Source organism: Belonocnema kinseyi, chromosome 2 (genome assembly GCF_010883055.1).
Source record: "Belonocnema kinseyi isolate 2016_QV_RU_SX_M_011 chromosome 2, B_treatae_v1, whole genome shotgun sequence".
NCBI classification, from domain to species: domain Eukaryota; kingdom Metazoa; phylum Arthropoda; class Insecta; order Hymenoptera; family Cynipidae; genus Belonocnema; species Belonocnema kinseyi.
Window position 1 is genome coordinate 168,907,899 of NC_046658.1, and position 24,902 is coordinate 168,932,800.

The window sequence follows — 24,902 nt, forward strand, 5'->3', positions numbered from 1 at the left end:
CTGGTGAGATCATGATCAATAAAAATCTTCTTACCACTTAATACTTTTTTCCTTTCCATGATCGATAGCTTTTCTTCCCAGCTACCTATTTTCGCTATTACTATTAATTATTTAATTAAAATTAAAGAATGAATTAAATTAATTTTTTGCTATGTATGTACAAACCAACTGGCTATTAACTATTTTTTTCTGATAATTTATATACCGAAAATTAATTATATTTTTTAATAAACAGCTATAAATTACTTTAAAATATTTTCTTGTAATTCAAAGTCAATAAAAATTGCCAAGAGAAAGTTTTCATTGCTATTAAAACTTCGCGCAAACAACTTTTTGTTTTTTCGATACGCCCTACTGGACACACTATTAATAGATTTAAAAATTTTTTATATTGTAAATGCAATAAATAAAAATTCCAGGATTTGAATAGACACTCTAATAGTAGGTGTCTAAATTGTTTATATATTTAATATAACGAATACAAATCTTAGGATTTGACTGGACAAACTATAAATGGATTTTTTAAATGTTTATATTTTTATTCTAATAAACAAAAATCCCAGTATTTGAGTAGACACCCTATTAGTGGATTTTTAAATTGTTTATATTTATAAAATAGCTAGTGATAAATAAATAAAATTAAACATATATATATATATTTTTTCAACAGCCTATAAGGAATGCACCTCCTGGAAAAAAATACGTACGATGTCCATGCAATTGTCTCCTAATATGCAAAAGCTCATCACAGCGGATTGCGTGTCCGAGGCCAAATTGCAAACGTATAATCAACCTCGCGCCCAGTCCTGTGACACCGCCTGTGCTTTCCATGCCAGGAATGTGTAGAGTCTGCTGCGCTCATTGTCATGACACTTTTTTGGTATGTAAATTAAAAAAAAAACACATACTTACATATATTAATAATTTAACAATGCGGTAATTGCATATTTTTAAATATTTATTTTTCCTCGTAGAATTAAAATAACACTAAAAACGGAATATAATTTCTTATGAAAAGTGTAAATATTGGTTTATAGTCTTCAAAAAGTATCCTTTTTGAATTTTTCGCGGGAAAATGGGACTCTCTTAGGCTCAGACAATCAGCATTTCTTTTAAAAAAATGTGTGAATATATATTCTTTTTTAATGAATTAAATATTAAAAATTGTCGTTTAATTTACTACCATTTTTTAAATTTTATGTAAATGTATTAAATGTTCAAAATATTTATTTTTGCACTACGAAATTCATAGAAATTAAACAAAAAAAAGAGTCTAATAATCAAATTTGACCAACGCACTATTCGAATTCAAAATTTAAATAAGCTCTTGCCTTATTTTAATATTATTTCTTAAATCGCGAAAAAAACAATTTCCAAAAAATAGGGAAAATGTGTAGTTTTTTGTTTTAATTTTTTTTTGTCCTGCTGTCGTCTTGAATTTTATAGAACTTTTTGTTTCCGTTCTAAATCTGGCAGAAGATTGGTATTTATTAAAAAAAGAAATCTGGTCTTTTCTTATTCTCAATTTGTACTTTCAGGATGAATATTATTTTAAGAGATTTTTTCGATTTTATCGAAATGTTATCTCCCAATAAATGTAAATGTGAAAATATAAAAATGGATCATGCTTGACTGCTGATTGCGACAACAACAAAAATTTTCATTTTAAAAATAAAATAAAATCATTTCTTCCGAGATATTAAATTTTTGAATACGGGCGAATAAAGTTTGATGTGAAAATGTTAGATAATCCTGATAAAATCGACCGAGATTTTTCAGATGAAAATTTCACTCGTTCTAAAAAATTGGCTTTTGATAGTGATTAAAAATTTTTTTTGTTTCGAAAATAATTTTTTTTTTTCATAACAAAAATCACTCCCGAGATATGGGGATGCTGAATGAGAATAAAAATGTTTGATCCAAAAAATTATTCTGTTTCCCGAAAATAAAAATAGAAAATAGTATTACATTTTTTTGCTAAAAATCCAAAAAATAAGAAAATTTATTATTTTTTTTTCATAAATGATAATAATTTCAAGAAATATTTATGATAAAAGGTTGAAAAAAAATATTACCGCCTTCAAAATTGTTACTAAATAGAAACTAAAATTTATTTTTAATTTTTCTCATTTTTTGAGCAAATAAAAATATGTTAATAAGAATTGATTTACTTGTTTATTTAACTTAAAATTTTTTTGTTATTCATTTTTTAAAAGAATTTACACATTTTTTAATGAGAATATGAAGAATATGATAACTGTGATATGATTTTAAAAAAGAAAAAGAAAAGACGAGAGAGAAAAAGAAGAAATGAGATTTGGAGATTGTCTCTCTTTTTCTTTCCTCCTTTTTCATTTTCGCTTGTGAAAAATCGACTTTTTTCAAATTTTTCGTGTGGGCTGAAATCTTTATTTATTTAATTCTCAGGTAAAGTGTGGTAAATATTACATTTTAAACAGTTGGTTTTTAAATAAAATATTAGTTTTTTTTTTTTAGTTTTCAATATTTATAAATGGTATTTTTCATCATTCGTCCAAAATTTAGTTTCCAAGAGTTGAATTTTCCAAAGTCAAATTTTAAACTGTTGAAAATAGGAGGAAATTGAAAGTTAATTGTACTAACATAATCACAAATTTTTGATAGATTCTAAATCTTGTTTAAATTAAGCTTTTTGTTCAAAAATATAAATTTTCAATGTCAAACTAAAATGATAACATAACCTAAAATTGTTAAAAAAAGTTGTGAATTCTCTTTGAAATCTATTTTTTTTTATTTAAAATACGAATTTTCGAAGAAAATAACTAATATAAGAAAAAATTGTTAAAAGAGTCTAAATCTTGTTCAAATTATAATTATTTTTTTGTTTGGAAGTACTAATTTTCGAAATAAAAGGCTCACGTAACTTAAAATTGTATAAAATCTATATTTCCGATGATAAACATTAACAGAATCCGTAAATATTTAAATTTTATTACTTTGAACAAAAATTTGTATATAAATTTAAAGATAACAATTTCAGCCAAAATACAGCTACATAACCTAAAGTTATTTAAAAATGGTAAATATTTTTTTAATCTAGTTTTTGTTAAATAATTATAATTACCTACGAAAAACACTAACAGAACGTAACATCAATCATTCCAAATCGTAAATTATTTTTTTTTTACTAAAAAAACTATTTTTTCTTAACCCCAACATAACCTAAAATTGTTGCAAAAGTTGTAAATCTTCTTTGAAATCTAATTTTTGAAAATTGAAAATACCAATTTCCGACGGAAAGTACTAACATAATCCAAAACTGTTCAAGGATTCTAAATTTTGCTCAAATTCTAATTATTTTTGTTTGAAAATACCAATTTTTTATGGAAAATGTCACTGTAACCAAAAAATTATTAAAAAGTTATGAACCTTCAAAATCTAACGATTTTTCTTTCAACATTTCAATGTTTTTATGTTTAAAATCTGATAATTTATTATTAATAATACATATTTTCAGCGCAAAGCGCTAACAACCTAAAATTGTTGCAAATCTGTGTACATTCTATGAAATATAATTTTTTTAAATTTAAAACACCAACTTCCGACGTAAAAAAACTAATATAATCCAAAACTGTGAAAAGATTCTGAAATTTTTTGAAATTACATTTTTTTTTTAAATACAAATTTTCTGTATAAAATGTCAAACTAACCTAAAATTATTAAAAAATTATGAGCCTTCAAAATCTAATGATTTTTGTTTAAAAATTTCAATGTTTTAATGTTTAAAATCTAATAATTTATTATTAATAATACCTGCTTTTAGTCTAAAGCTCTAACATAACCTAAAATTATACAAAATGGTAAATATTCTTTGTAATCTAATTTTTTTTAATAATAATAATTACCGACGAAATAAATTAACATAATGTAACATCAATTGTTCCAAATTGTAAATCTTCTTTAAAATTCCAATAATTTTGTTTAAAATAACCGATTTTCTGTGAGCGTAACATAAAATTGTTAAAAAGTTCTGCGTCTTCTATGAAATATAATTTTTAAAAATTGAAAATACCAAATTTGGACGAAAAAAACTAATATAATCCAAAACTGTTAAAATCTAATGTTCTATTATTAATAATACCTATTTTCAGCTTAAACTAAAATTGATGAAAATTGTAAATATGCTTTGAAATCTAATTTTTTTTTAAATAGCGGTAATTAAGGACGAAAACACGTAACATCAATTGTTCCAAATGGTCAATCTTTTTGAAATTTCATTATTTTTGTTTAAGATGGCCAATTTTATCTAAAAAAAAAAAAAACAAGTTAACATAACCTTGAATTATTGATTGCAAATATTTTGCGAGATTTATATTGAAAAACGCTAGCTTAATCAAAATTGTATAAAAAATTCTTTTCTTGAAATCTAGTTGTTTTTTTTTTTACTAAAAATACCGATTACTGATGTGAAACGTCATCACAACCTAAAATTGTTGAAAAGTTATGAATTTTTTTTTAAATCTCATTTTTTTAAATTGACAAAACCAATTTCCGAAGAAAAAAAGTAATATAATGCAAAAATGTTTAAGGATTCTATATCTTGTTCAAATTATAATTATTTTTGTTTAAAAATATCAATTTTCGACGTAAAATGTCACTGTAATCAAAAAATTATGAACCTTGAAAATATAATGATTTTTGTTAAAAAATGTTAAATTTTTCATGTTTAAAATCTAATAAATTATTAGTAATATTACCTATTTTCGGCGTGAAACGCTAACATAACCTAAAATTGTTGAAAATCAAAAATATACTTTGAAATTTAATGTTTTTTAATAATGATAATTAACGACGAAAAACACAAAAATAATTTAACATCATTTGTTTCAATTTGTAAATCTTCTTTGAAATTCCAATAATTTTGTTCAAGATAACCAATTTTCTGTGAAAAAAAGTGAACATAACCCTGAATTGTTCAAAAATTGTAAATCTTTTCCGAAATTTCAATTAATAACCGCTAGCTTCCCCCACAATTGTAAAAAAATTAAATCTTTCTTGTAAATTTTCTTTAAAATCTAATTTTTTAAATTGACAATACCAATTTCCGACGAAAAAAAGTAATATAATGCAAAAATGTTTAAGGATTCTACATCTTGTTCAAATTATAATTATTTTTGTTTAAAAATATCAATTTTCGATGTAAAATGTCACTGTAACCACAAAATTATGAACCTTGAAAATCTAACCTAATCTCTTGGAAATCTTGATGATTTTTGTTTAAAAATGCTATTGTTTGCGATGAAAAAACTACTACGAACTAAATTTTGTTCAGAAATGTTAATTTCTCAAAACTTTATGATTTTATGTTAAAATTCTTTTTCGAAGACTCTAATTTCCTGTGAAAATCACTAACATAAAACATGTGTCCATGTGCCAAATTTGATCGTTAGATTCTGTTTTTTTTTTTTTTATTTCCCAAGAATTTTGTAGTTGAATTTGAAAATTGGACGTTAAAGAGGAACTGAAATTTATTCTGCATTTAATCTCTTAAATTTGAATATTTATTTTATAGTTTAATACACTAAACAATGCTTTGGCTCGATGTCCGCATTGCCGAAAAGTATCTTCAGTTGGACCCGATTTTGCCAGAGGTCGTGGCATATTATTCATAATCCTTGGATTCGTATGCTTTACTATTGGAGTTATCGTCACGGTAAGAATTTTCTGCCTAATTATCTACTTCGATTAAATTTAATTTCTTATTTCGATAAAAAAAAAAATAATAATAGTTTGAATTCGTTTAAATTTTCACAAAGAGTGAAAAAAAAACAGTTTCGTTATGTGAAATTATTCAAGTCGAAACACAAATTAAATTTGTAATAAACACATTTTTACAGAGATAAATGCATTAATCAAACAAGGGAAATAATTAAAAAAATATAGTTTAATATTTAAAATATATATTAGTATCTTGGGGATACCAATATTTTGGAAATTCCCTTTTCTGCGGATTTTTTCAAAAAATTCCCAGGTTATGAAAGATCATCTTCAACGGTTTTTATAGTTGAAATTATTTGTCGTAGAATTTAAAGATAGTCACGCGCACTTCTCGTGCATTTGTTGCATGATCTGCAACTTTTTATCTTCTTTTTTAACAAGATGCTCCGTAACCTTCCTCACTATTTCGAAACTGCAACTCGTTTCATATAAATAAACTGATCTTAATTATGAGAAAGCCAAAAAAAAATTTAGAAGCTTAAGCTCGTGAATAAACTTTACAGATTTTCATAAAAATTTCATAAATTTGTCAGATAGTCTAAAAGTTCTGTTTATTTTTGACATTTTAGAAGAATTACAGCTTATCTTTTCCAATTTATTCAAAAATCTACTCTTTTTATTTTTGTTTTTCGCATGCTGGTTTTTTTTAAAGGAATTTTCAGGCTGGGGAATGACAGTGAATTTAATTTTTGGCCGGAAATTTTACAAATTTAGTTTTTAGCATAAAAAATTAAAAGCGTTTGAAATCGACAATTTAGGACCCAAAACATTAAATTAAATTTCAAATATTGTTTAAGTCTAAAATTTGAAAATTAAAAATTTTTTATTCAAGACAAAATTAATTGCTTTATATTTATAATTATTTGACTTCATTCAAAATCAGTAATTAGAAAATAATTATTCAAAACTAACAAAACAAAAACTCTGAACGTTACAATTGTAATTGTTCTATTTGAAAAATTTTAATTTGTAAATAAAATTATTAAATTTTGATGTATAAATAAATGTTGAACGTCTATTATTTCTAGGAAAAATTCGACTAATTTGAGGAGAAATTTAGAAGTTTTGAAAAGATTCAAAATTAATGTACAATTTGAAATCATTTAAAATAATTTAAACGAAATTTAAAAGAAACTATAGTTTTTTTTTGCAGATTTTGAACGAAAAATTTAGAAGGTTTTTAAGAATTGTGAAAGGCTTCAAAAGAATTAGAAAAAAATGTTCTTAAGATTTCTAGCAAAATAAAAAATTATTTTTTCCTTTTGAAACATTATTTTTAAGATCACATTTAAACAGATTGAAAAATATTTCCAAAATTATATAAAATGAATCTGGAAAATTTTAAGGAAGTATTTTTATTAATCAGCACTTTTTTTATTTTTAAGATTTCAGAAAAAATTTTAATAATTTTAAAAAACCTTCAGAACTTTTGAAAAAAGTTCAACAATAATTTTTAAAAATTTTTAACCACATGTAGGTTTTTGAAGATTATGAAATAAAAATAAATTAAGTTCCAATTTATGAAGAGTTCAATTTATCGAAAAACTGTAATCGCTCAATTTTTATTGTTTCTAGAGTTCGAATTTTTTAACTTCATTAATCGTGAAAAATGTCTGCAGAGTTCCGATTTTATTTGATTAATTTTTAGGTAATATTTTTTTCGTTTCTAAATTTTTTAAACTAAATACATGAATTTTTTTAAGTGAAACAGATCAATAGTTAAATTTTCTTATAAGAAACTTAATTTTCAATGAAAAAATCGAATTTCTGATAAAATAATTGAATTTTAAAATCAAGAATATTAATTTTCTACCAAATAGTTCAACTTTACTGTCAAATTGTTGAGTTTACAAACAAGAAAATACGAATTTGCAACAAAAAGTTAATTTTCAAAAGAAAAAGATTTTTTTAACTAAATAGTTTAAACAGTGGATGCAATGTTTAGTCCAAATTTTATTTTAATTATTTTTAATTAATATTTTTTTTCAATTCTAATTTTTTTTAAACTAAAAAGTTAAATTACCAAATTTAACTTTCTAGTTAAAAAATTTAGAATTGAAAAAAAATATAAACTAAAAACTAATTAAATTTCTACCAAATGGTGGAATATTCAAGCAAAAAATACGAATTTTCTATTAAATAGGTCAATTCTTAATCTGAGAATTCGAATTTTTAACACAATAGTTAAATTTTCAATTAAAAAATTAATTTTTAACAACAAAAAAAAAAAAAGATTTTTCAACTAAAATTGTTAATATTTAACAAAAAAAATAAATAACAGTTGGATTTATAATCTAAAAATTGATATTCTACTAAAAAAAGACGAATTTTAAACAAATTACATATTTTTTTATCTAAATGGTTAAAAGACTGGATGAAATGTTAGTACAACTTTTTAAAAATTAATTTTTAGTTTATAGTTTTTTCGTTTCTGAACATTTGTATTTGAATAGTTGAATTTTGTAATTAAACAATATTAATTGGTTCAATTTTCATATGGGAAACAACCAAACAGTTGCTTTTTTAACCCAAAAATTTATATTCTACACAAAAAGGTGAATTTTCTCAAAAATTTAATTTTCAACAGAAAAAGGTTAATTTTTAACCAAACAGTTGCTTTTTTAAACCAAAAAATGATGAAATTTCTACAGAATGAGATGAATTTTTAAACCAAAAAGATAACTGTGCAGTAACAAACATTTTTAGTCAAAAAAGAAACAAATTTTGAATCAAATTATTGAACTTTAATTCAAAAAAATGTTTAAAAAAAAAAACAGTTTAATTTTTATCAAGGAAGGTTGACCAAAGAAGATGAAAACTTATCCAAAAATGTAATAAAATACTTTTTAATCGATAAGAATGAATTAAAAAAAAGTAGTCAAAAGATAATACAATTTTCTTAATAACTTCTATCAATAAATTAATACTTTGAAAATATTAGATAGAAAAATGGAAATTTTATTCATCATTTTTTTGTCTATGCTGACTGATTTTGTATTGAATTAATAGAACCCAATAAGAAAATCCAATTATTTTTGAATAAAAAGCCTATTATACTTTAATAAAAATTCTTTTTTTTTTGGTTGAAAATTTAACTATTCCATTTATAGAAAATTAATCTTCTTGGTTAAAAAATCAACTTTTGGGTTCAATATTGAATTTTCTTGTTGAATTTTTTTTTGTTTTATTAATATTCATAATTTTAGTTTAAAATTTGATTATTTTGTGAAAAATTCGTCTTTTTCGGTAGAAAAATAATCTTCTTGTTAAAAAATGTATCCTTTTTGGTTAAAAATGCAACATTTTTTGTTAAGCTTTCACATTTTAGGTTTGGAAATTCAACAATTTCGTAGAAAGTTAAACAATTTTGTTGAAAATTTATATTTTTGGTTGAAAATTTAAATACTTGGTTAAAAATTAAATTGCTTTATGAAAATTAAATTATCCGGTTAAAAATATACTTTTTTGTTGAAAAATGATGTTGTCAGCTTGCAAATTCAACTACCTCTTTGGTTGAAAATGTAACTTTTCTGTGAAAAATAATTTTGTTGTTAAAAATGAATTTTTTTTATCTGAAAATTTGACTTTCTTTTTTTTTTGTAAATGTATCTTTGATAATTCGAAGATTTAACTATTCGGTAGAAAATTTGTCTTTTTGATTTAGGATTCAACTCTTTGGTTAAAAATTTATCTTGTTTGATTGAATTTTACTGGTTGAAGGTTTTTTTAAATTAATTTTTAAACTTAAAATTGGACGGTTCCATTTTGATTGAAAAATCTTTTATTTGGTTGAGGATTGAACTATTTTGATAAAAAAAATTTTGGTTAATTCAACTGGTTAAAAATTTGTCTTTTGGTGGATGAAGTATCTTTTATTACAGAAAATTCATCTTTCTTGGTTGCAAATGAATTTTTTTGTTAAAAATTTAACTTCTAAGATTGAAAATTCAACTCTCTTCTAAAAAATTGGCCTTTTGGGTTTTAAATTAAACTATTTTGATAAGGTCATTTTTTTGTCAATGCAACTGTTTGGTTGCAAATTAATTTTTTGTGGTTGAAAATTCGTCCTTTTCGGGTGAAAATTAATTTCTTTTTAGTAGACATTTTTTAAAGTTAAACATTTATTTATTTTCCTGAAAATGTTATATATTTCGACTTTTAATAATCGCTTTCATTGTCCTTTTATTACCTAATATATTAGAGATAAGAAAATGTATGCCAGTTGAATATAAATTGCATTAATGAATCATTCTCAACTTCTCTCACTGCACAAAGGCATGCCAATACTTTGTTAAGAGTTTAATCTTAGTTGAATACATTGCTTTTTTAAAATGCAGAACACCCTCAAAGATCCAAGAATGCGTTTAAATTGATTATCTGACTGCAGATATTTTATGTAATTTTGTTCTTGTCAGAAAAAAAATACGCACGATTATTATTTTATTTTATAATATTTATTATCTGAAATAATAAAACAGAAAAGTATTTATACTATTTTTGATAATTCTCGACAGGAAAAAAAAGTTTTATGAATAAAAGTTATAAATAAGCAAATTGTAAAAAAAAAAAGAAAATTGAATAAACGTGCCAGAGAGGCTAGTAAAAAAGTCCAGAGCCGGCAATGTTAAACTTATTATTTTTAAAAGGAAGAATAATTATTTTTAAAGTTTGTTGAATTTAGTTTTTGAATTTTTTTCTCGATACTTGGGCAAATGCAATTTTCAGTTTTTGTCACTGCTCAAAATTTCTAAAATTAGATTTATTGTGAAGTGAAATAATAATAGGGTTTAATTTTCAAATTTTAGTAGAAGGGCTTTCGCGGAATAGGAACAAAATGTTATTCGTCTTTTTTTTATTTAATTCAACTATTTTTTGTTTAAAATACCAATATTTTTTTAATGTAATCTCAACTATTATATTTTTTGTTGATAATTTGTCTTATTTGGTTGAAAATTGAACTAATTAGTTGAGAGTTGAACTAATTTGTTTAAAAATAATTTTTTTTCTTGATTGATGATTAATCGTTTTAGTTGAAAAACATTTTCTATTGTTCAAAATTGAACTGTTTTGCTGAAAATTATTTTTTTTTTGTTTTGTTGAAAACTATTTACCTTTGCCCAAAATTTTTCTCTGAATGAAACATTAATTTTTCAAACTGAAAGTTAAACTATTCCATTTTTTTGAAAATATTTATATTTTTTTATAGAAATTTAATCTTCTTATTTGAAATTATATTTATATACTATGCTTATACTTGATTAATATTATATTCTTTAGTTGAAAATCAAACTAATTTGTTGAAAGTTAAATTGGTTTGTTAAAAAATAATTTGTTTTAAATTATACTTTTCGTTGAAAAACCTTGTTGTTGTTAAAAATACAACTGTTTTGTTGAAAATGATGTTTTTTTTTTGTAAAAAATTGTTGCCTTTTTTTGAAAATTAGTATTTTGTTGTAGAAAATTTATGTTTTTGGTGACTAATTCATTTTTTTTTCGTTGAAAATTAATTTCTTTGGTTGCAGATTTAACGATTATGTTGAAATTTGATTTTTTGTTGTTGAAATTTCTTTACTTTTGCCAAAAATTTTTACTAAATTAAAACTTAATTTTTAAAACTAAAAATTGCACTACTTCTTTTTTTAAAAAACATTCATTTTTTCATAGAAACTTAATCTTCTTATTTGAATTTATATTTATAAATATTACATTTTCATTTTATTTATAAAATATTTTTGGTTTAAAAATAAACTAATTAATTGAAAGTTAAACTAGTTTGTTAATTTTTTTTGGTTGATTAATTAATTTAATTAAAAAACCTTTTCTTTTGTTACAAATTCTACTGCTTTGTTGAAAATTTAACTATTATGTTGAAAATTGATGTTTTTTGTTGAAAATTCTTTACATTCGTTGAAAATTAGTTGTTTTTTTCTAAATTAAAAATTAATTTTTTCAGCTGAAAATTGATTTACTTTTTTTTCAAAAATATTTATCTTTTTTTTATGAAAATCTAATCTGCTTGGTTTAAAATTCATCTGTTTAGTTGAAAATTGAACTATTTCGTTAAAAAATGATTCAATTTTGGTAAAAATAAATTTTTTTACTGGCAATTTAGGTATTCGATTTTAGGGGAAAATTCAAATATTTGTTGAAAATTCTTATTTTTTGGTAGAGAAATAACCTCCCTAGTTAAACTTCTTTGTTTGTTGTTAAAATTATATTTCTTTCGTTGAAAATTTAACTATTCTATTTTTGGTTGTTTTTTGGTTGTTTTTAGTGGAAAATTCATGTGCTTGTTAAAAAATAATTATTTTTTTTTGGTTGATGATTAATTGTTTTAGTTGAAGAACCTTTTTTAAACAATTTAACTGTTTTTTTCAAAATTATGTTGTTTTTTTTTGTAGAAAATTAATTTTTTTAACTGAAAATTTAACTTTTCCATATTTAGTGGGAAATTCCTGTTTTTTTTTTGTTGGAAAATTAATCTTTTGTGGTAGAATATTAATATTTTTCGTGAACAATTCATCTTTTTGGTTGAAAATTAATTTTTTCTGTTCAAATTTTTTACTTTTGCCCAACATTATTTTCTTAATTAAAAATTAATTTTTAAAACTGAAAATCGAACTTTTCCTTTTTTTTTAATATTTATCTTTTTTTTATAGAAATATTCTTTGGTTGCAAATGAAACTAATAAGTTAAAAATAAATTAGTTTGTTAAAAAATAATTTTTTATATTTATTAATTACTTTATAATATTTTTATTAATAATATTGGCGACTAATTCATCTTTTTGTTTGAACATCCATTTCTTTGATAGAAAATTGAACTATTGTGTTAAAAATTGATTTTTTGTTTGTTTTGAAAATCATTACTTCGTTAGAAATTTAGTATTTTTCTAAATTGAAAATCAAACTTTTTTATAGAAATTTAACGTTCTTGGTTGAAAGTTCAATTGTTTAGTTGAAAATTGAACTTTATCGTTAAAAATCTAATTGAATTTAGGTGAAAATTATTTTTTGTTTACTGGAAATTTAGTTTTTCAATTTTAAGTTGAAAGAACCTTTTTTCTCAAAAAATTCATTTCTTTAACAGAACATTTAAGTATTTCATTTTTGGTCAAAAATTGATCTTTTTCAGTTAAAAATTCATGTGTTTTGTTGAAAATTTATATTTTCGGGTTGAGAATATATAATATATCTTCTCGGTTGAAAATTCAACTATTTGCTTAAAATTTTTGTAATTAAAAAATAACTTTTTTTTAAGATTCATCATTTCAGTTAAAAATTCATTTCTTTAAGAGAATATTAAAGTATTTCATTTTTTGTCGAAAATTGATATTTTTTTAAATAGAAATTGAAGTTTAGTTACAACTTTCTGACTGAAAATGTTTCTATTTTTGCTCAAAAATGTATCTTTTGTAGTTAAAAATTTATATTTTTAGGTTGAGAATACATAATATATCTTTTCGGTTTAAAATTCAATTATTTGTTTAAAATTTTTTTCTTAAAAATTAACTTTGTTTTGTTGAACACTCATCATTTTAGTAAAAAATTAATTCCTTTTTTTTAGTTAAAAATAAATTTTTTAAATGCAAATGTTCAACAATTCAACATTTTTTGTAATATTCAACTATTCAACAATTATCTTAAAAAATCATCCTCTTTGGAATAAAAATTCACCTGTTTTAGCTGAAATTTGATCTTTTTTGGATGAAAATGCAACTTTCTGATTGAAAATTAATCTTCTTCAGTTGATGATTCAACTGTTTTGTTCAAAATTCGTTTTTTAGTTGAAACAATCCTTTTTTTTTTGTTAAAAATTTTTGTTGAAATTTTCTTTTTTGTCTTAAAAATAATTTTTATTTTACTGAAATTTAAAGTTTTTGATTTCGGCTGAAGTCTAATATTTTCAGTGGAAAATTCAACTATTTAATTGAAAAGTCACGTATATTTTGAATTTTTTGAACCGAAATTAATGTATTTAGTAGAAAATTCGTCTTTTTGATTAAAAATTCAAATATTTTGTTGAAAGCTTAATCTTTTTTTTTTAAATCGTTTTTCTTATAAAATTTATTGATGATCTCCGGCGAAAAAAAAATTAACACAATCAAACATTTTCAGAAATTTTAAGTGTTCTTCGATAATTTATGATTTTGTATTAAAATTATTTAAAAAAACTAATTTCCAGCGAAAAGCACTTGCATAAAGCATTAATAATATTTTTAATAATTTATTTAACATTTTGAAAGTTTTAATTTAACCATGGAAGGGTATTTAAAGAGCACAAGATTTTCTTAATTCAGATTTTTATTTTTATGATTATTGTTATTTTTAGTTTTAATTTTTTAAAAATAACTTGACAAATTTCAGATTTGTTGAAAATAGTTATTAATAATAGCATTTTTTAAATACATTTTTTAATTTAAAAATTCTTGTCTGGAACGTCAAGGCTTTGAACATTAATCCGAACTGAAGAGCGATTTGCGATGTTATATTCTATTATCCGAGTTTAGAAAAAGTGGATAAGGAGTACAATGTTATCTTCAATTATTTATAACATTTCGAAAGCAGTGCGATTGATTCAAATATATTTCCTTGTTTAGAAGTGTTGTTCTTTTCAAGTTTTTTAGTTAAGTTATCTGATATTAATTCAATAATTAATTTTTGGTCGCTTTCAATAGACAAATTTTCTGCAAAAAAATACGATTTTTCAACAAATTACATAAATTTTCAACAAATAGTTTTAACAGTAGTTAACACAAATTCTATTTTAGTAAATTTAAATTTATATTTTTTTGTTTCGAAATTTTGTTGACTAAATAGTTGAATTGGTAAAGTAAACAAGATCAATTTAAACAAAAAATTGAGTTATGAACTTTTCATTTACGATAATAAATTTGAAATTAAAAAACTTAGTTTTTGCACAGAAGTTTAATTTTCTTCAAAATATTTAAACAAAATATTTAAATTTCCAGATAAAAACTTAATTTTCAACAACAAAAATGAACGTTTAATTAAAACTATGAATCTGTAACAAACAAAAAAATGAAATTTTGAGACAGTATTTCCACTATCAATCTTAAAAGATTAATTTTCAACGAAAAATGTACATAGTAGGTGATATTTAAACCAAGAAAGATATAAATGAAATATAAAAGACAGTTGAACTAAAAAAAAAAATTAACTAAATACATCAATTTTCAAAGAAATTATTAAATTTTCTACCTAAGAATTGTTGTATTTTCGTGCAGAAAGTATGGGTTTGCTATGAAATAGTTGAATTTTTAACAATAAAGTTAATTTTTAACCGAAATAGATTAATTTTTAAACAGTCAGCTGAATTTTGTACCGAAAAAGTGCATTTTTTCAGAAAGAAATGAATTTTCAACAAAATGCATACATTTTGAAGAAAATTTGCTGATTTTTAAACTAAGAAGATGAATCTTCTACAAGAAAAGACAAATTTGTAGGAAATTAGATGAATTTTTAATTTTTTGTGAATATTTTTTTTGGTTTAAAAGTTTTGTAACTTAATAGTTCAATTTTTGAAAGAAAAAAGATAAATTTGAATAAAAATTTATTATTTGAAATTTAATATAAGAGAATTAATTTTTAATTTAAAAAAATCTAATTTTCAATAAAATTGCTTTCTACCAAATTATTGAATTTTCAAGATAAAAATACGAATTTTCTAAAAAACAGTTGGATTTTAAACCCAATATATGAATTTTCTCATAAAAAGATCATTTTCAACCATTCAGTTAAATTTCTAACAATCAAAAAAATAAATTTATAAAATTGCAAAAAAATGAACTTTCAAGAAAGTATTTCCACTTTCAGCCTAGAAATGTTAAGTTTCAATCCAAAAAGATTAATTTCTAACGAAAAATATAATATCTAATATTTGAACAAAAGAAAAGATTTTAATTCGAATTTAAAAATAGTTTCATTTCCAACCAAACAAAAAAAAACTGATTTTCTACTAAAAATAAGAATTTTCAACAAGAGAGTTAATTTTCAACCGAAAAAATTAAGGTTTAACCAGACCGTTGAATTTTTAATCAAAAAATGTGAAATTTCTGAAGAAAGAGATGAGTTTTTAAACCGAAAAGATAAATTATCAATCAAGTTGTTGAATTTTCAACCCAGAACTATGATTTTAACAAAATTGTTCAAACTTTCAAACAAAGATAATTTATTTGATAATTTATAGACTAAAGAATAAAATTTAAAATAAACATTGAAGTTCATTTTTAATAATTTGAAAATTTAGTGTTAGAAAACTGGATATTTTGCTTAAAAAATTAAGTTAATTTTCCTGAAATTAAAAAAAAATTTTTTTGTACATTTTCAGAAAATTCTAAATTAGCAAGAATTTTTTTATTTCTAAGTTTTTTATAATTTTATCTAGAACACATTTTTTGAAATAATTTATGAACTAATAGGGAAATTCTTTTCGAACATTTTATTTTTAAATCCAATGAACGAGCAGAAGATATGGTCTGATATCAAAAAATTTCAGGTGGAAATATGGTACGGGTGAACGACTTTTGTTGTGTATTAAAACTCGATCAGAAAAAAAAGTGGAAAACGAACCGGATGATTCTCCAGTTACTCATAACTGACTTTGATAATGACTGAAAAATAATCTTTTATCTACCTATAGAGATATTTATTCATGCTGCATTTCTTTATGAATAATTTTTTCAGACCATCAATTTATTATTTTGTTATTATATTATTATATTTATTTATTATATTATGTTTTATTGCAGGTTTGCACATATAGGCTTGTGAGGGAGAATGGAGGAATTTACGTCGCTTATGTCGGTGAGTTAATATATTGAAATTTATAATTTTTTTCTTGAAAATTTACAAAATCAGGGTAGCGATTTGAACGGGAAATGGCCGGAAATTTATTTATTTATACGCTTTTTCATTATAAGAAAAACTGTTTGCAATTTTTTCCTCTGTGAGATTTTTTTTTCGCTGACTTGATGTTTTTTACAGAATTATAATTTGAATTCAGAAGAAAAAAGTTTAAAAAATTCCTATTCCAAGTCAGAATTCTTCAAAATTTTAAATTACCTTCTTTTAAATTAAAAAAAAAAAGAAATTACTTTAAGTAGTTTTTAGAGATTTTTTTAAAAATTCGAATATAAAATTTGGTTACATTGTTAGTTGTGAATTTATCATGTTTTTGTTGAAAATTCAACTACTTGGGGTTAAAAATTAAACTCTTTTGTTAAAAATTAATTTTTTTTTATTCATCTCTTTTTGAAAATTATTTTTTTTACTAAGCATTAGATTTTCATTGGAAAATTCAACAATTCTATTTTTGGTTGAAAATTTATCTTTTTTTGATGAAAATTCAACTATTTCGTTGAAAATTCATATTTTTTATTTAACAGTTAAATTATTTAATTGGAAATGTATGTACGTTGTGGAAAAATCTTCTTTTTTTATAGAATTAATCTTTATGATTAAAAATGAATCTTTTGGGTAGTATGAAATTCACCTATTCTAGTTAAAAATTCATCATTTTAGGTGAAAATTCATCCATTTGGTTGAAAATTAATTTTTCCAACTGAGAATTAAACTTTTGCATTTTTGGTTGAAAATTGATCTTTTCTAGTTCAAAAATCAACAATTTGGCTGAAAATTTTTCTTTTTTAATTTAAAAATCAACTTTTTCATTAAAATATCACGTATTTTTTCAAGAAATATATTTGTGTAGTAAAAAAAAATGTTTTTTTTTTATATTGAAATATCAGTCTTTTGTTAGAAATTAATTTGCTTGGTTGAAGAGATTTGCATGAGAAGGATTTTTTTGCCGAAAATTTAACTATTTTGTTGAAAATTTGTTGTTTTTTTTTTGTTAAAAATTAGTTTTTCTTTAAACTGAAAATTTAACTAATATTCCCGTTGAATGTGCCACAATTTTAGTTTAAAATTGATCGCTTTGGTTGAACATTCATTTTTTGACTTAAAATTTAAATATTCAATTTTTAGTTGAAAAATGATCCTTTTTATTAGAAAATTCTACTTTAAAGGTTGAACCCTGAATTTTTTAACTTGAAACTTAATTATTTCAGTTTTGGTTGGTAATCTATCTTTTTTTAGCAGAAATGAATTTTTTTCGATTAAATATTCAACTAGCTCAGTTGAAGATTCATAATTTTAGTTAAAAATTCATCAGTTAGGATGAAAATAAATTTTTTTTAAACTAAAAATGTCACTATTCCATTTTCTTTTGAAATTATTTTTAGTTCAAAATTCAACTATTTGGTTAAATTATTTTTTTCAGTTAAAAATTGAACTATTTCGTTAAAAAATCATGTATTTGTTTAAAAAATTGTACTTTTAGGTAGGAAATTAATCTTTCTGCTTCAAAATGAATCTTATTATTAAAAAATAAAATTTTTCGATTGAAAAAATCAAGTTTTGAAGATTTATAATTTTATTTGAAAATTCATTTATTTTGCAATTTTTTGCTCTGTTGTGCTAAAGGTTTTTTTTTTATAATGAACGTATTGAAAAATGATAAATTTTAGTTTTTTTAAATTTTATAACAATAATATAAATTATTTTGTAATAAAAACGTTGGTCCATCATCGCAAGAAATGTCAATTCAATAATAATTGAAGAAAAAATAATTTTCTTCTACCAGGAAATAGCCGATTGGAACATTTATTTAATAAAATTGTTGTTAACAATCGAGATTATTTATGTTTGATAAAGGTCTTGAAAATTCAACTACTTGCATTTAAGAGTTGAACTCTTTTGTTAAAAATAAATTTTGTTGTTGGAAGATTGAAAATTCATCTCTTTTTAAAAATGTCACTATTTTATAGCAAATCGATTTTACAATTAAAAATTTAACTATTCCAGTAGAAAAGTTGAACGAATTTTTTGAAAGTCCGATTTTTGTTGTTGTTGAAAAGACATCAGTTTGGTTAAAAATTAATTTTTTCCACTGCGAGTTTTGCTGTTCTATTTTGGGTAGAAAATTTACCTTCTCTAGTTCAAAATTTAACACTTTGAATGCAAATTTGTCTTTTTAAATTGAAAATTTATTTAGTTCTTTGAAAATTCATGTATTACGTTAAAAAATCTACTTTTTCGTAGAAAATCTACTTTTTCGATAAAAATTTAATTTTGTATTTGAAAATTAATTAGCTTATCTAAAAATTCATCATTTTAAATAAAAATTTATTTCTTCGGTTGGAAAAGGAGTTATTTTATTGAAAATTTGTTTCTCCTTTGGATGAAAAGAAATTTTTTTTACTGAAAATCCGCTTTTTTTATTTAAGAATAAAATTTTTAACCCAAAATTCAACTATTCTTTTTCTGGTTGGATCTTTATCTTTTTTGGAAATTAAACTATTTTTTTTTGAAAATCCATGTAATTTATTGAAAATACATTTTTTTCGTAGAAAATTAATCTTATTAGTTGAAAATTTATCTTTTTGGTAGGTATAAAATTTAACTATTGCAGTTGAATATTCCATAAGTTAAGTTACAAAATCTTTTTTTTTGGGCTAACATTCATTTTGTTTCTGAAAATGTAATTACTTCAGTTTTTGGTTGAAAAATAATCTTTTTTTATTAGAAAGTTCGTATTTTTTTTTGCTAAACAATGATGTTTTAACTTAAAACTTAATTATTTAAGTCTTAGTTGACGATTTATCTTTTTAAATAATAATTTAAATGATAATTATGATGGAAAATTGTTTGTTTTTGGTAGAAAATTAATCTTTTTGTTCGAAAATTGATTTTTTTTCTTCGATAATCTCCTTGTTTAAAAATTTTCCTTTTTGGTTGAAAATTCAAGTATTCCAGTTATATCTTCATAATTTCAGTTCAAAATTTATCTTTTAGATTAAAAATAAATTTACTTGGTTGAAAAATAAATTATTTTATTAAAAATTAGATTTTTTGTTGAACAATCATCAATTTTAATTAAAACTCTATCTCTTTGGTTGAAAAACGAGATATTTAATTGAAAAATTGTTTTTTCTTTGTACGAAATGGAACTTTTTTACCGAAATTAAACTGTTTCATTGAAAATTTGTTTCCTTTTTTGTTTAACATTGATTTTTTTACCTTAAAACTTAATTATTTAAGTTTTGGTCTACAATTATTTTTTTAAAAGAAAATTCAACTATTTAGTAGAAAATCGATTTTGTTTTTAATCAAAAAATCAAATTTTTTTTTAATTCGTCAGTCCGTTAAAAGTTAATTTTTTCAACTGAAAATTTAACCGTCATATTTTTGGTATACATTTTGTTGTTGAATATTCAAATTTTCCAGTTAAATATTCAAAATTTTAGTTGGAAATTTATCTTTTAGATTACAAATAAATTAACTTGATTCAAAAATAAACTCTTTTGTTGAGAATTAATTTTTTGTATTGAAGATTCATAATTTTAATTAAAAATTCAATTCTTTGGTAGAAAAAAGAGTTATTTGACTGAAAACTTGTTTTTTTTTTTAATGGCACTAAATTTTTTACTGAAAATGTAAATATTTTGCTGAAAATCCGATTTTTTTTTAAAGAATTAAATTTTTAACGACACATTCAACTATTCTATTTTTGGTAAACATTTGATCTTTTTTGAATGAAAATTTAAATATTTTGTTGAAAATCTTATCTTTTATTTGAAAATTAAACTATATGTTTGAAAATTCATGTAATTTGTGGAAAATTCGTCTTTTTTGTAGAAAATTAATTTTGATGGTTTACAATTTACTTTTTCTTTTGTTTAAAATTCAACTTCCAGTTGAACATTCATAATTTTAGTTGGAAATTCATCAGTGTAGTTGAAAATTAATTTTTAAAACTGAAAATTGATCTATTACATTTTGGATTAAAAATTGATCTTTTCTAGGCCAAAAATTCAACAATTTGGATGAAAATTTGTCTTTTTTAATTTAAAATTAAACTATTATTTGTAAATGCGCATTTTTTAAATCTATTTTTATATAGAAAATGAAAATTCATCTTTTAGGTTGGAAATAAAATTACTTGGTTGAAAGTTAAAGTCTTTTATGAAAAATTACTTTTTTTTATTAAAGATTCATAATTTTAATTGAAAATTCATCTTTGATTGAAAATGCAACAACTTTGTTGAAAATAAATTTTTGTCTTAAAAGTTTAATTATTCCAATAGACAATTGAAATATTTTTGCTGAAAATCCGTTTTTTTCCTTGTTAACAATTAGATCTTCAACAGAAAACTGAACTATTTTATTTTTGGATTAAATTTTTAAAAAATCAAGAGTCACCTATTTGGTTAAAATTGATATTTTTTTTATTTGAAAATTAAACTATTGTTATAATTGTAATTATTTAGTTTTTAATGAAATTTTTTTTTTTTTATTCGAAAATTCGTCTTTTCTGGTTGAACATTGATTTTTTTAACTAATAATTGTTATTTTTTGGTTAACAATACAACTATTTTATATGTAGATTCATTGTTTTCTTCAGAAACTCAAGTTTTTTGTTTAAAATTCAACTATTTGGTTGAAAATGTGACCCCTTTGATTGAAAATTTAACTACTTTGTTGGAAAATTCTATTTTTTGGCAGATAATTCAAGTATATCAGTGAAATAATCAGAATTTTTGTCGAAAATTCATCAGTTCCCTAGTTCAAAATTCAACCAGTTGGAATTGAATTTGTCTTTTTAAATTGAAATTTTTTTGTTTCGCTGAAAATTCATGTATTAAAAAATTGACTTTTTCGTATAAAATCGACTTCTTTAGTAAATATTAATTTTTTTCTTTGAAAGTTAAACTCATTGTTTAAAAATTCTTCTTTTTGGTTAAAAATTCAAATATTCCAGTTAAATTTTCATATTTTTGGGAATTCATCTTTTAGATTATAAATAAATTCATTTGGTTGAAAAATAAACTCTTATGTTGAAAATAATGTTTTTTGAATGAAGATTCGTTAATTTAATTGTAAATTTATGTCTGGTTGAAAAATGAGTTATTTTTCGAAAACTTGTTTTTTCTTTGGATGAAATAAGATTTTTTTAACCGTAAATTTAACTATTTTCTTGAAAATCGGATTTTTTTTTAGTTAATAATTAAGTTTTAAAGCAAAAATTCAAATATTATATTCTTGGTTGAATATTTATCTTTTTTGCATAGGAATTCAACTATTTGGTAGAAAATTAATTTTTTAAAAAATTAATCTATTTTTTTGAAAATCCATATAATTTCTGGAAAATACATCTTTTTTGTAGAAAGTTAATCTTATTAGTTAGTAACCATTGCAGTATATTATTCCATAAATTTAGTTGAAAACTCTTTTTTTTTTGGTTGAATATTACATTTTCGTCTGAAAATGTAATCATTTAGTTTTTGGTTAAAAAATGATTTTTCTTTTATTCGAAAATTCGTCTTTTCTGGTTGAACATCGATTTTTTAACTTAAAACTTAATTATTTACGTTTTGGTTGATGATTAATATTTTTTAGTAATAATGGTTATTTTTTGGTTAAAAGTTAAACTTTTAGATTTAGATTAATTGTTTTCTTCAGCAACTAATTTTTTTCTTTAAAATTCAACTATTCCATTTTCTGTTTAAAAATTGATTTTTTTCTAGATCAAAATTCAACCATTTGATTGAAAATTTCTCTTCTTTGATTGAAAATACAACTATTTTGTTGGAAAACTGTATTTTTTGTAGAACATTCATTTTTGTATTTCAGTGAAATATTCATAATTTTAGTTGAAAATTAATCTGTTTGGTTTGTAATTCCACTATTCCAGATGATTCACAATTTTATTTGAAAATCAATTTATTTTGTAATTTTTGGTTTTGTTGTGTCAAACGATGTTTGGAATAAAAGTCATGATTTAAAATAAATGTTTGCATTTTGCGAAAAATATCGGGAAAATTGAAAACACCTTACCGGGAAAAAATCCGGGAAATGTGCTGAAGTCCGCCGAATCGCTATCCTAACAATTTTTAAATTTGAATCTTAGTAATGTTATTTTATATTTCTTTATTATTAATTAACAATGCAATATTTCCAGCGCGTTCAAGCGCGCATATAATCATGCACCTTAATCAAAAAAAAAATTTTCTTTTACGCAATTTTGATATTAAAATATACAATTAATATTAAAACCAAATTTTTGTTGTTTTGTGGTATCAGCTAACGAGGAAAAATCGGGAAATTACCGTGAATTTATTTTTTGACCGGGAATTTTACAAATTTTTAGAAGAAAAAGTCCTTTCAACTTTGATTTTAACCGTTTTTTAAATTATCAATTTAATTTTGATCTTTTTTAATTATGACCAATAAAAAATTTATACAAAGATTGATAGGAAAACACACAATTTTTTTTAAATTACTTTTAAAAAATATTTTTAAATATTAAAAATTTAAAAATTTTGAAATTTTATTCATATTCTCAAAACATTTTAAAGGATTTTAAAATATTTGTATAAAAAAATATATTAGAAATATAATAAAGAAAATTGTTTTATATTTCTAAAAAAGGTTTAAATTATTTTCTTATCATTTTTTAATATATTTTTTAAAACTTTATACAAGATTTTTATTTTTTTCTAGTTTTATAAATTACAACTTTTTAAATTGTATAATGTAAACAATTAATACTTTGTTAATTCATTAATCAAAAATCAAACTTTTAAAAAAAATTTGTCAGTTTGTTCAAAGTTAATTTTTTCAACTGAAAATTTAACCGTTCTATTTTTGGTAGAAATTTTGTTGTTGAAAATTCAAGTTTTCCAGTTAAATATTCATAATTTTAGTTGCAAATTCATCTTTTAGGTTAGAAATCAATGTGTGTGGTTGAAAAATAAACTCTCGTTGGAAATTAATTTTTTTTTATTGAAGATTCTCCATTTTAATTAGAAATCCATTTATTTGTTTGAAAATTTAGTTATTTGATTAAAAACTTGTTTTTTCTTTTGACAAAAAGGATTTTGGTTTACTGAAAATGTAACTATTTTTCTGAAACTCCTATTTTGTTTGTTAAGAATTAGATTTTTTACTGGAAAATTTAACTGTTCTATTTTTGGTTGAAATTTAAAAAAAGAAAAATTCCACTATTTAGTTGAAAGTAATCTTTTTAATCGATAATTCGTGTTTTTGGTTGAACATAGATTTTCTTAACTTCAAACTTAATTATTTAAGTTTTGGTTGACAATTCATACTTTTTAGTAATAATTATTATTTTTTGGATGAAAGTTCAACTATTTCAAATGTTTTGTACCAAGAATGTAACTATTCCATTTTCTGATAAAAATTAAGTTCAACATTTGACCATTTTGTTAAAAATTTATCTCCATTGATAGAAAATTCAACTATTTTGTTGGAAAATTGTATTTTTTTTGGTAGAAAATTAATGTTTTTGTTTGAAATTTTATTTTATTTTTTTGAAAATTAACCTAATTGTTTAAAATTTTTTATTCTTGGTTGAAAATTCAAGTATTCCAGTGAAATATTCATAATTGTAGTTTGAAATTCATCTTTTAGATTAAAAATAAATTTACTTGGTTCAAAAATAAACTCTTTTGTTGAAAATTAATTTTTTATATTGAAGATTCATAATTTTAATTAAAAATTCAATTCTTTGGTTGAAAAAAAGAGTTATTTGACTGAAAACTTTTTTTAAAATGAAACTTAGTTATTTTCCTTCAAATGTAAATATTTTTCTGAAACTCCGATTTTTTTTGGTTAAGAATTAAAATTTTAACGGGAAATTCAACTATTCTATTTTTTGTAAAAGTTTGATCTTTTTTGAATGAAAATTTAAATATTTTGTTAAAAATTTTATCTTTTATTTAAAATTTAAACTATATGTTTGAAAATTTAGGTAATTTCTGGAAAATTCGTCTTTTTTGTCGAAAATTAATTTTTGGTTTAAACTGAAAATAATAAATAATAATAATGAAAATAATTAAAAATTAAATTATCATTTGTAAATCCACATATTTTTCTGAAATCGATTTTTATATAGAAAATGATTTTTTTTTTAAGTCAATCTATATTTGTTTATTGTTATTTGGCAATGCAATATTTCCAGCGCATTCTAGTGCGCGTATAATATTGCTAGTTTATATTAATTAATTTTAATATAAAGACTAAAACGAAATATAAATAGTA

At 21.6% G+C, this 24,902-nt stretch overlaps 1 protein-coding gene across 1 annotated transcript in view; it reads left to right on the forward strand.

Annotated features, from left to right (window-relative positions):
• The window catches only part of LOC117167883 (type 1 phosphatidylinositol 4,5-bisphosphate 4-phosphatase), a 41,514-nt gene that overhangs the window by 12,540 nt on the left and 4,072 nt on the right, over positions 1-24,902 (forward strand). Inside the window, exons 3-5 of the mRNA XM_033353118.1 lie at positions 671-880; positions 5,552-5,692; positions 16,529-16,583. Of these exons, the coding sequence (XP_033209009.1) occupies positions 671-880; positions 5,552-5,692; positions 16,529-16,583 (406 nt within the window). The remainder of the gene's footprint in view (positions 1-670; positions 881-5,551; positions 5,693-16,528; positions 16,584-24,902) is intronic.